The 13846-nt window shown below is 35.2% G+C and overlaps 1 protein-coding gene across 1 annotated transcript in view; it reads left to right on the forward strand.

Annotated features, from left to right (window-relative positions):
* LOC308259630 (serine/threonine-protein kinase TNNI3K) overlaps positions 1-13846 on the forward strand; it is a gene marked incomplete at both ends in the record, with an annotated part of 287025 nt that overhangs the window by 87720 nt on the left and 185459 nt on the right. Inside the window, 4 exons of the mRNA XM_080690775.1 lie at positions 4203-4347; positions 4428-4532; positions 11203-11297; positions 12860-13009. Coding sequence (XP_080546901.1) covers positions 4203-4347; positions 4428-4532; positions 11203-11297; positions 12860-13009 — 495 coding nt within the window. The remainder of the gene's footprint in view (positions 1-4202; positions 4348-4427; positions 4533-11202; positions 11298-12859; positions 13010-13846) is intronic.

Raw genomic sequence — 13846 nt, forward strand, 5'->3', positions numbered from 1 at the left:
AAAAATAGCATGGCACTGGCACGAAAATAGATACACAGACCAATGGAGCTGAATAGAAAACTCAGAAACAAATCCAAACACTTAAAGCCAATTAATTTTTGACAAAGGGGCCAAAAACATACACTGATAAAAGATAGCCTGTTTAACAAATGGTTTTGGCAAAACTGGATAACCATATGCAGAAAAATGGAAATAAACCTCACTTTCTCACTGCACAAGAGTCAATTCAAGATGGATTAAAGACTTGAAATTAGACCAGAGACCTTGAGGCTCCTTGAAGAGGGCATAGGTCCAACAGTTCAACACATAGGCACAGATAAAAACTTTCTCAACAAAACCCAAAAGGCACAAGAAACTAAAAGGAGTATCAACAAGTGGGATTGCATGAAACTGAAGAGCTATCAAGAATCTCAACTATGAGCCACTAGAATGGGAGAAGATTTTCATCAATCCTCTGATAGAGGACTAATATCTAGAATATACAGAGAACTCAGAATATATTATTTTTATCTCAATGTTAAATGCCATAGTTCCTTTAAATAAAGCAATCCTTCCTTAGCATGGAGCCAGCTACTACAATAATCCACAAAACATTCTTAGAACATACTCAATAAAAGGAGTATTTTATTTTTTAAGTATTTCTTGTGGAAGATATTTCAGAGATTTGTTATTAAAAGCTTATTTAAGAACACATTTGGAATTTATTTTAAAGAGCCTCTAGGATTTGCAGGCATTGCTGAGTTCATCTGAAAATTTTTATGTTAAGATCAATAATCAGAAATAAGGAAGCAATTTTCATCCATTCATCCATTCAAATAGTCTTTTTTTCAAAAAACATTACTGAACACCCACTTTTTTCAAAATGGAGAACAGGTGGTAAATATTTTCCTAATAAAGGTATGTATTCCTTTGTTTGAAAGCCTTCTTTATCTAAAACTCTCAGTAAGATATTAATAGAGAGCAAATAGAATATCATTCATATGTTTACTTTTCCTAAGATTATAAGTAGATCACAAAGCCTAAAGCAAAACCACAATTGTATTCACATAAACTCTATCTGATCCCATATTTCTTCTAGCTTGTTTCTTCGGTTGTTATTTACATCTTCTTTGGTAGAAAGAACTTCTAGGCCACTGAGAGTAATTCACTAAGTAGATGACCTATTTTGAAGCTTTATTGATTCAATAGGAGCAGAAGAATATTGGGTGGAGCTGGGATAAGCAAAGGTAAATTATAAATTAAGGAAAGATTGCGATGCATTCTGCTTTACAATTTGCCTCCTGGACCTTAAGAACTCTTACATGGCCCTTCAAGTGCCCTGGACTCCAGACTGTTCTCAACATTGATTCATGCCATTGACTTGCCTGGATTCAAACAGAATGTGAACAAAAGAAGGTATCATTAAAAGGAAGACAATCAAAAGAACCAAGGACATTAGTCTGAAGGAAAGGTGTCTTCTGAGCTACTCATTAATAAAATTCTTCAAAGATTTATTTTTCAGGAATAGCTTAGAGAGGAGATCAGGGACTTTGTTAAAGAAATCCCTTTGGCTTAAGATCTTAAAGGCCAAGAGAATCAGAAAGGTTGTCAACAAAAAGAGCAGCTACAAGACCTGCATCTCCATTCATTAACTGTTATGTGGTGATTGTACTAAGAGTAGAAATAAACTACATGTAGAGTTTTAAAGTTACTATTAAGCCGGACGTGGTGGCACATGCTTGTAACCCCAGTACTTGGGAGGCTGAGACAGGAGGATCGCACAGGTTCAAAGCCAGCCTCAGCAGCTAAGTGAGGCTCTCAGCAATTTAATGAGACCCTGTTTCCTAGTAAAATATAAAATAGGACTGGGAGTGTATTCCAGAGGTAGAAGTCCCCTGAATTCCATCCTCAGTAACACACACACACACACACACACACACACACACACACACACACAGTTACTATTAAGTTTTCTTGCTTTTTCTTATTTTCCAAAATTAAAAAGAAAACACTTTATTTTCTTTCAATACTTTTGGTTTAATGAAGTAAAAAAAAATAAAATAAATGGCTATAGAACAGTTAATGCAAGTCTTTTATTTTTAAAATATTGAGTTTTAGCCAGGCATGGTGGCACATACTTGTAATCCCAGTACTTGGGAGGCTAAGACAGGAGGATCACAGTTTTGCAGCCAGCCTCATCTAATTAGTGAGGCCCTCCTCAACTTAGATAGACCCCGTTTCAAAATACTGAAGAAAAATAGGGCTGGGGATGTAGCTCAGAGGTAGAATACCCCTGGGTTTAATCCCCAATACTGAAAAAAAAAAAGAGTAAAAATCCAGTTACAGAATTTGGAAGTTTGGTGTTCAACTATTATTATTCCAGTTCTGTAATTCTTGGCTATTCAATTGGATGATAATTTATTTGGGGATAAAACTTTTATGCATTTATAGTTTATCTTAGCATGCAGAAAATTTCTAAGAGAGAAATTAGTAAATAGGTAATATTTATTAAATGTTTACTCTGTGACAGAGACCATACTAGATGCTTTACAATCATGAAGTCCTTTAATACTGTCAGCCTTCCTGCACCACTGATGTATTATATACATCATCAATGATAAGACATTAGCTCCTCTAACAGCTAGCATAGTGGTCACTGCATTGGGATTATTTGATACTTATTGAGAAATGAGAAAATATCAATCAAGTTTTTTCAACCATCAGAAGCTAATTCTTAGTAATTTAAGCAGAAGAGGAATTTATTAAAGAATATCAAGTAACGTACAGATTCTTCCTCAGAATAGAATAGAAAGCCAGGCTTAGAATACTCACAGTGAGAAGTATAGAGAGTTGTGCCACAAACCAGTCTGTGAACACATAACACCATCCCTGCTAGACACACATCAGCCTTGTGCCTCTGAAACCAGTAAGGTAAGACACTGGATCTATGGCTGAAATTGCTACCACTGGAAATTAAATGGAGCTATTTTTATTACTATCACATTGCCAGTATAAATCAGGCTTTATTTTGTGTGTGTGTGTGTGTGTGTGTGTGTGTGTGTGTGTGTGTGTGTGTGTGGTGTGATTGGCTCCAAGTTCACAGCCCAATATAGCATGTTAAATGGAGAAACTAATAATAATTCTCTAAATCTGGGCACTGTTGACAATGAAAGGGTTACTATTAAGAGTTACCACAGAATAACAAGCCTCTAAATGGTCTTCCTCCACTAACTTTTGCTGTAAATGCAAAAAAGACTTGTAAAGCACTATTTTTCAGCTTCTTGATAGGACATGATCTTGGCTTCTCATTAGTACTTACAGTCTAAGGAATTCCCCAGGTATCATTGGAAGTTATGGAACTAGATGATCCAAAGTAAAGAATGCCGACTACAGACTGAGCAATTGAATTTAAATAACCTGTTCGGGATAATGTGATTAATAGTGTCTGAATCCACTAAAAGGCATATATATGCATATGTATGTGTATAGATTATATATGTATATATGTGTATAGATTATATATATGTATGTATGTGTATATATTATGCCTTGTTTCATATATATATGCATATATACATATACATATACATCATATACATATACATATACATATACATATACATATACATATACATATATGTGTGTGTATATATATATATATATATATATATATATATATATATATAGTAAGCCCTGTTTTCTATTATATAGCAATAGTAATTCTCACTTAAAGTTATATATCAGGACTCCCTAAATAGTGTTGTAAACATACAGATTTCCATATTTCCAGATTATTTAACCATAATTTGCTTTGCCAAAATCTCTGGCTTTGCTGCTCTGGTGAGGAACTGAAATTTTTAACATCCTTTGAAGGAAAATTAAGAACTTGAAAAAGGATATTATGGAAATCAGCCTCAAGTGCATTTTAGTTATTCTTATTAGTTTCCTAAAACAATCCATTGTGCAAGGTAGATTTGATTAGATGCATCCCACAGAATTTATGATAGCTAGAAGAAAGCCCATTTAAGGTAGTAATAGGCAATAGAATAGGACCATAACTTTTTAAATTGGTTGCACTTAATTCCCCCTTATTATTACCATTAATTGGCAATTTCCAGGAGTCTCTCATGCACCTAGAAAAAGTCCATGGCACTATACACATTAAGGTTGAGAAACAGTGCATTCCAGGTAACATACTTTTTTTTCTTTCTGGCTGACAACAGTGAATGCGCAGGATAATGAAGATCATGTCCCACTTCATTTCTGTTCTCGCTTTGGACATCATGACATAGTGAAGTACCTGCTCCAAAGTGATTTGGAAGTTCAGTCTCATGTTGTTAATATCTATGGAGACACTCCTTTGCATCTGTGAGTATTATGTAGAGCCGCATAGGTCTTACAAGTGTGCCATATGTACCTTCCTAACAAAATATTTTCTTCAAATCTAGAGCATGCTACAACGGCAAATTTGAAGTTGCTAAAGAAATTATTCAAATAACTGGAACAGAAAGTCTGACTAAGGAAAACATCTTCAGTGAAACAGCTTTTCACAGGTAAAAGAGTATTTATGTGCACTAGCCGCTAAACTTAGCTGACACTTGACAGCACCTGACGTTGTGCACACAAAGCAAGAACAAATAGTGGCAGATGCTGCAATCAGAGAGTGATAGCACAGGTAGGGCAGAGGACAAGGAGCCCAAGCTAGATGCACAGAAGAAACGGTGGAGGCAGATGCTGCAGTCAGCAGAACAGATGGGGCTGGAGCCAGATGCTGTGTTCATGGATGCAGCCACAAAGACAGGGACTGATGTTGCCAAGGCAACAGGCACATCAACATCTGTAAGCATATTGCTTCTATTTCTCTTCACTCTGTGGAAAGCTGCCAAAAGGGGCTATGCCCATAATCCTTCTCCGACAAGAATCTCATTACCAGAATTCATCAGCATCAAATATGACACCTCTTTTTTCCTTACTACTTAAACCTTATGTGCAAATGTGTCTACCTATCTAAGACATCCATCTGTTAGCCTGTAAAAGCCTAGTCAGGATGGCCACTGAGATACCTAAAAAGGTGTTAGCTCTTTTCTAGGAATCCATGAGAGTCCTTTCCAGTGTGCTCTAAGAAATCACCATAAAAGATAAGATTAAAAAGGTTACAACCAACCAATAAATAAATAAATAAATGAATAATGAGAAAAAATAGATTAGCAATAACTCAGAGTCATAGCAGTTCCCTAAAATACAATCCCAAAGTAGATGATTTATAAAATTAAAATCCATCATTTCTAATTGGTTTCTATTTTGCTGTAAAATAAATGCATAATAACTTGAGTTTAATAAATCATGAATATAAGGTAATATACCTACAGATTATGTATTTCTTAGCTAATTGACAATCTTAAAAAAGTCATTGGAGATTAAGTTATTGTTTACATAATGCTTGTTATTTTGCTGATAATAGAAATAAGTAGAATGCATGCATTCTTCCTTGAACCTGTATCCTCTACTTTCCTAAATAAACCTCTGTCTTTGTCTCTGATTTATAAAAGAAGAAAGAAATAAGACTCTTTTTTGTATTCAACTAAAAATAAGCTTGGCCTTCTACATCAAGCATAAATCTGTCAGATTTCACATGGAGTTACAGATTTTTTATTATTTTTATTTTTTATTGGTGCATTGTAGTTATACATCTTAATGGGATAAAAGATGGTGGAGACATACATGCACATATCACCCAATTAGCCCTTATCCAATTTCCACCCCCTTCCCTTCCCCTCCCTCCTTCTCATGCTTAGCTTAGTGATTGACTTTGATATGTTTGTTAAAGTACATCATGTGCTTCAGAGAATTTCTCTCTTCCCCCCCTCCCATTCCCTTAGTTTGGTCACCTTATTTGCTCATCTATAGAATCTCCTTCACCTACAGTTCCTCCTATTACCCATTTCTCCTTAGCTTTCACATATTAGGGAAAGCATCCGATTTCTTAGTTTTTATGACTGACTGATATCACTTATCATAATGTCCTCCAGTACAGTTTTTTTTCATCAAAAAGATCAGCCAAAGAGATGTTATGAAAACTACCACTTAAGGAGTAGTAACTATATGACAGATTATTTACATCTGCTACCTCATTTAAACCTCATAACCATTTTATAAAGGAAGGGAACATTGAGGTTCATGTGCCAAGCAACTTGCCAAAATTTCTTATGGCTAGAAAATGATGCATTAAATGTCTAACTTCAAATCCTGCGATTTTTACATGTCTTCATGTTCTAGTACCAAAATATTTTGTCTGTTTCTTAAGTCCTCAGTAAAAGAACAGATGCAAGAACTCTTCAGATCATACCTTCATTCAAAATGGATCAGTAGGATCTGTCCCTGGAGGGGAAAATTGGCAGAACTGATATGTACGCATTACTGGTATTCTCTTTCCCTGGTAGGTCATGCCTATTATGGCTGACACCTCAGGCTACTTTTCAAATCATTTTGCTATCCCATGCACATGAAATGGAACCAACTGTAATCAGAGGGTGACTGTCACCTCCAGGAGGTTGTCTATATGAGATTTGTGAAGTGAGTTAAAAGTATGAACCCAACTGTTTTATTTTGTGTAAGCCTCTGGCTACTAGGAAGAAGAGATTAATATTTTTTATTCTATTCATCTTAAGCACATGCTTTAAAAGAAACCCTCCCTTTAGAGGAGGAATTCACCCAGAATACAATTTTTTATTGTACAAATCATAGTATTTTACACATAGGGAACACTCCATATATTTCTGTTAGTTTTTCTATGTGCATATATCTAAATATATATGTATGTGGAGGGAAATACACTAAGTGATGTATAGCTGTATTTATGTTTCATTTTGAATCTCACGATGATGTATAATTACAATGTGCCAGTAAAAACATAAAAATAACAAAAATATATGTATATGCAACATTTATACATATAAACATGTGTATATATGCATGGTACACATGTATACATGTGTATATGCACATGTTATAGTTTAGATCAGGAATGTCTCTTAAAGGCTTATGTACTAAAGGCATGATTCCTAGGCAGTGAAGCTATTCAGAGGTGATGGCAACTTTAAAGTCGGGGCTAGTTGGAGGAGTTAGGTTCCCAGTTCTTTTCATTCCGTTTCCCTCTGCTTACTGGTCTCCATCAGGTGAGCAAGTCTGCTTTGCTACGTGCATACTGCCACAGTGCTCTGCCTCACCCCAGAGCAATAGCATTGAAGCCAAGATACCATAGAATGAAAACCCTGAAAGAATAGCCAAAATAAATCTTTCCTGGTTTAAATTGTGTATGTGAGGCATATTGTCACACCAAATGAAAACCTGATTGACACAGTGAACTGGTACTGAGAAGCAGGATCATAGCTGTAACTGTACCTGACGATATGGTTCAGAAGCATTTGGAATTGGTTTGCAGGAGGAGTCTAGAAATGTTTGGAGAAGCAGGCTAGAGGAAACTTAGAGTGTTGTAAGCAGGGCTTAATGGGTAATTCTGGTCTGAGCTCATAACACCAGAATACTTATAGGAATGCAGACATTAAAGGCTGTGCTCATCAGATTTCACATGGCAATGAGTACTACATTGGGAATTGGACTAGAGGTCATGTGTGTTATATTCTGGCAATAAATTTGTTTACTTTTTGCCTTTAAGACTTTGTGAGAGGTTTAATTTAAATGTGATGGTCTAGTTTATCCAGCAGAGAAAATTTCAAGGCAGCATAGCATTCAGGTCGTGGCGTGGATATGGTTGACTGCTTTTATCAGGATTTACACCAAGAATCAGAAGCAAAAAAAAAAAAGAACATAAATATGTTTTTAAAATTTGCAGTCTGGCCATAGGAGAATCACATGTAAAGCTGGGGTCAAGGAAGATGTAATTGCTGAAGATATTTGCACTATTAAAAAGAAGCCCGATATTTTTCACCAGTATAACAGGGGAAATTCCTGAGGGCATCTCAGGTATTGTTCAGATTCCACCTATACAGGTACAAGGGTGTAAAAGTATAAACTCTGGAAATATTTCGCTTTGAGAAGAGAGCACCAGGGTATTCTGCTACAACAAGTCCGCTTACAACGTTGTTTCCCAAGAATATTTTTTTTCATGTTCAGTAAACTTAAGTTTCTAGAAGCTGATGCAGCCATGTTATAAATGGGTCTAGCTCTTGCTTAGGCCAGCAGCAGGTGTTGGTGTCATTTGATCATGATTTTACAGATTTGCAGAATCCAAGACTTGTTGGGCTGTGAGGCTTTTCACTCATATTTCAAAGGAAAGGGGGAGACAGGCATGTGTGGCAGGGTCAGAATCTCTGGGAATTGCTCCTTGTAGGAAAGTACATGAATCTGTGAGAGTGAAATTAAAGTTGCAGTGGAGACTCCAAACATGAAATATAGGATTAATTTTTGCCTTGCTGAGTTACAGTTTTTATTTATTCTGATCATTCTTTGGTATTGGTGGTTTTTGTTTTTGTTTTTGTTTTTGTTTTTTTACTAGTGATGAAACCCAGGGACATTCTACCCCTGAAATACACCCCAGTCCTGCTTCTATTTTTATTTTGAAACAGGGTCTTGCTAGGTTGATGAGTTTTACTATTTGCTTAAGCTGTCCTCAAACCTGTGATCTTCCTGTCTCAGCCTTCCAAGAACTGGGATTTCAGGCATGTGCCTCCTTGCCCAGATTCTGATATTCTTATATTTTCCTTTATTAGAATGGGAATATTTAATAGTGCCATGGTATGTTGGAAGTATGTAACTTGATTATTTTTATTTTCATAAGGAATTTTGGCTAAAAGTTTGCCTTGAGTCTCAGAGGAAACTTTGAGCAATGTTGGAACTACTTATACTATGGAGACTCTTGGAGATTTACTAAATATATTTTGCATTTTGATATGAGTATGAACCTTTGGGGTCTAGAAGAAGAAAGACTATTATAGTTAAGAGCTTGAATGTCCCCCAAAGATTCATGTGTTAAAGGCATGGTCTCCAGATGGTGGTGATATTGTGAAGTGGTGAAAACTTTAGGAGGTATGCCCTAGTTGGTGTAAGTAAGTCAATGGGTCATGTTCTTGAATGGTGTATCTTATCTCCAGCCCTTTCCTCTCTCCTCTCTGACTGCCATTAGGAAAGCGTCTCTACTCTACCACAAGTTCCCCACCATGATGTTTTGCTTCACACAGGCCATAGTAATGGGGCCAAGTAAACATAGACTGAAACCACTTAGATTATATACCAAAATAAATCTTTCCTTCTTTTAGTTACTTTTCTTGGGTATTTTGTGGCTAATATAACATATATAAATAAACATGCAAATGTATGTATTCATAACTTATCACTTTCTATAAGTAGTTTCTTTGAAAATAAACAATAATGTACTTCAGACAATGGATTATCATATATGTAGCATTATGGGTCATATTTATAATGATATTAATTAATAGTGCTATGAGATATTATGTGGTGTTTTTTCACAAACTCATTTATTCAAGAAGAACTTATTGAAGACCTACTTTGTATTGACACTGGTAGGGATATTAAAATGATAGAAACCCTTCTCTCTCTCTCTCTCTCTCTCTCTCTCTCTCTCTCTCTCCTCTCTCTCTCTCTCTCTCTCTCTCTCTCTCTCTCTCTCTCTCTCTCTCTCTCTTGAGGTACTGGGGATTAAACATAGGATCATTCTACATTTTCCTTATTTTTTTATTCTTTACTTTTGAAACATGTTCTCACTAATTTGCAGAGTACCTTAACTAAGTTGCTAAGGCTTTTTGCAAACCTGGGACCCTCCTATCTTAGTCTCCCAAGTACTAGGATTACAAAAGGACCTCTGTTGTAAGGTAGAGCTTTACAGAATATAAACAGATGTATTTATTACTATAATACAATGTGATAAGTGCTATAAGGCTGAAAAGACAAGAAAGCAGAGAAGATAGCAATGGCTGCAACTTTTTTTTTATGAGAAGACCTTATAGTGGAGTTTAGTTATATGAAGAATGAGTGTATTTCAATAAAGAAAATGACTTGGCCAACACTATCCTATGAATATAAAATTGTGAGATCCAGGGCACTTACTCTCCTTCTATAACCCAGTTACTGTGCCCTTTCTTCAGTCATGACTAGATGGGGCTCGGCTCGATACTGGTTCCCTCCTCTCACTCATTTAACATCTTATATAGCTTCATAATTTGGAAGTAGAATAGTGATAGTGAACAAGTGAGAGCAAAAGCAAAGATATGAAGAAAATTATAGAAAAGGTAAATTGATAAAAATTAATAGTCAAAAAATAAAATCTAGTAGTCATTAGTAGGCATACTAATGACTTATTTGTAATACAAACCTTTTCTTTATCTTAGTTTCTCAGTAAACTATGGAAACAAAAATTTCAATTTTAAGCTCAACAATTCTAGTTGTAAAATTTATCTATAAAATTATTATTTCCTTTGGTCTTAAATTATGTTATGTCTTCCTCTCATCTGGAAATAGCTTATGAACATCTTCTCCAGCTTATATGTGAGTCCATAAGCATCAATTCACTTGAAATTCTAGCAATAATGTGGCAAATAGAAAAGGTGTTTTCTCTCAATGTTTTATATAGGTGATAAAATTAAAATTCAAGAGGTCAAAAAACTTAGTCCCAGGTCATCTGGCTAATCTGTAGAGGATATTTGGATTTTTAGTCCACAAATACATCTCTCTTAGTAAAATGACAGCTTTGGTATCGCACCTTCTGTTCAAGGAGTCTTCAAAGAGACAGTGGATGGTTTTTTTCAGAGAATATTTTCAAATCACGATATGGAATTGACAAAAGTTCTCAGAACCTTCCTGGATTACTCATGTGATTATCCTGAAGAATAATTTGTAACTTAAATATGTATTAATACCACAGATGGTACTTGATTTTAAAATACTAAAATTTTACACATTTCCTTTATTTAATTCCAAATATAAAATTTTCAGGATTTTATCACTGTATGCACACATTTTATTTGTCCTTATTTGATAGTGCTGGTTTGTACTTTGATTACTTCCTTCTCTTCACTGGCCCCCTCCTCTCTTTTTTTTTTGGCACTTATATATACACCATCATCTATATGACCCCGGGTTAACCAAGGATGAATAAGTACAGTTACATTCTTAAGTTATGGAAATTAGGGCTTCAACATGGGGTTTTGGGAATGCCTTCTATTTTTTAATTTTGTTCTTTTGCAGTGCTTGTACCTATGGCAAGAGCATTGATCTGGTTAAATTTCTTCTTGATCAGAATGTTGTAAACATAAATCACCAAGGAAGAGATGGACACACAGGTAAGACTGATAAGAACATCACTGGTTTCAGGTGCTTTTCAATGCTCCAGAACAGGTATGCCAAGGAGAATGGGACGCAGGGAATGGTTAACCCCAATGAGAAGGGATATTTTATCAACTAACATCATTTAGAATTACTACACTGAAGTTGCATCTAACCCTTATTAGAATGACAATCATCAAGAATATAAACAACAATAAATGCTGACAAGGATGTGAGGAAATAGAAACCCTACGCACTGCTGGTGAAATTGCAAATTAGTGCAGCCACTATTGAGATCAGTGTGGAGACTCCTCAGAAGATTGGGAATGGAACCACTATATATGATCCAGCCATACCACTCCTGGGTATCTTTCCAAAGGTATTGAGTCAGAATACTACAGTAGTACATGCATATGCATGTTGATAGGAGAACAATTCACAACAACCAAATTATGGAACCAGCCTAGGTGTGCATCAACAAATGAACGGATTACAAAATTGTGAGATATGCACATGTGGAATTTTATCCAGTCATAAAAAGAATGAAATTATGACATTTGCTAGAAAATGAATAGAATTTGAGAATAATATGCTGAGATCAGCCAGTAACAGAAATAAAGTGTTATGTTTCTCGCATATGTGGAAGCTAGAAAGAAAAATCCCCAAATAAAGGAGGAGAAATTCCAGTGGAGCAATGGAGGGGATCTATGGGAAGGTAGCTTGGGAAGAACTGAGACTTGATGAAGAAAACACTTCAAGTGATGCTATATACATATATGAAATTATCCATTTCAATCTCAATACCATGGACAGGGAAACAGGGGAGTGGGCTGAAATCCAGGGAAAAGCTCACCATGTGCTGTGTGCAGATGGGGATGTATATGCCTATCATTTTGTACTTCATTTTTTTAATTTGTGATACTGGGGTTCCTGGAAAGCCTTCTACCTCCGGGCTATACTCCCAGACCTATTTTATATTTTTATTTGGAAACAAGGTCTCTTAAGCCAGGGAGGCTGGCCTCAAACCTGAGCGATCCTCCTGTCTCTGCCTCCCAAGCGTGAGAATTACAAACGTGCGCCACCAGGCCCAGTGTTTTGTACTTCATTTTGATATATAATTATAATGTACCAATCAAAGTATATTTTAAAAATTTTATGGTGAATGGTGATAATAAAAAACAGATTGGATTTTGGTGTTTCTTGAACCCTTTTATGGCCAGGAACAAGGATAAACTAACCACTTTTTAATGCCTTTTTAAGCATTAAAAATACTGCTTGGAGTCTTAATCCTTTTTTGTGTATAAAGAGACTAGCATTTGTTCTTGATAATTATTGTAGAAATGCTAGAATTTTGCTAAGCAAAAGACAGTCTATAAATAAAGATTGACTAAAATAGAATATTTCTTTTTCTCAATGTAATATCTTATTTTCTCATTAAGAAAATCAATTCATTATCAAAGATATCAATCATTGCTTTATATCTCTGGAAATGTTGTTATGCGGTGATGACTGTCCTTTGAAAATTGAAGTGTAGTTTTCTTATTTTCTTCTTTCATCCTTTTACTCTTTTCTGTTACAGGATTACACTCTGCTTGCTACCACGGTCACATTCGCTTGGTTCAGTTCTTACTGGATAATGGAGCTGATATGAATCTGGTAGCTTGTGATCCCAGCAGGTCTAGTGGTGAAAAAGATGAGCAGACATGTTTGATGTGGGCCTATGAAAGAGGTATGTTTTTAATCATTGCATCTCTGTAGTGACACATTGAACTGTATACATAGATTATGTCAATACATCAATAATTATTTTGCTTGCATGGATTGTACACTCCCATTTCCTCTATAGATTGTATTTGAATGTTTGGGGATTTGAATCAAAGAGTCCAATAGATCATCATTAGAAAAACCATATTCTCAAATATCGTAAAGAGAATGGACTATAACATATCTAGGTACTAGAGAAGCAAAATTGTGATTGGTAGTAGTAATAGTAGAGTCATTTTAGAGATAATTTTTTCTCTTTTTAGAAGAATTTTTATGTAGATTCAAATATTTCAAATAAATAAATAAATAAATATAAAAGGGAATATTTGTAAGATCAAATCCTACTGGCAATGCCTGGGCTAGAAAAATGTAAGGGAGTCAAGATTAGTGTTGAAGTATGAACTTATCTGAACTCAAAGTGGTGAGAGCTTGGATTATAGTGTGAGAACATCTGGGCTTAGATCAAGTCACATTATTTGACCCTGTATAATCCATTTTATCTTGGTGAACTTCAGCTTCTCCATGAAAAAAATACAGATGATAACTTCTACTTCATGAGAGTTTACTGATTAATATGTGTAAAATGTTCAGATTGGTAGCAGGCACAAAATATGTACCTAATAATGAGCATTTTAATAGTAGTAGTGGTAGTAGTTCATAAGCGAGTTCTACATACGCATACAAACTCCTGAGGAGCTTAGTTTTTCCAGAGTTGTGAAACAAATACATTGTCATTAAAATTATTGAGTTACAGCTTATATTGTAAAATATCAGATTCTTAAGATTATAATTGTTATTTTTA

This window comes from Muscardinus avellanarius (assembly GCF_963383645.1).
Source record: "Muscardinus avellanarius genome assembly, chromosome: 3".
NCBI classification, from domain to species: Eukaryota; Metazoa; Chordata; class Mammalia; order Rodentia; family Gliridae; genus Muscardinus; species Muscardinus avellanarius.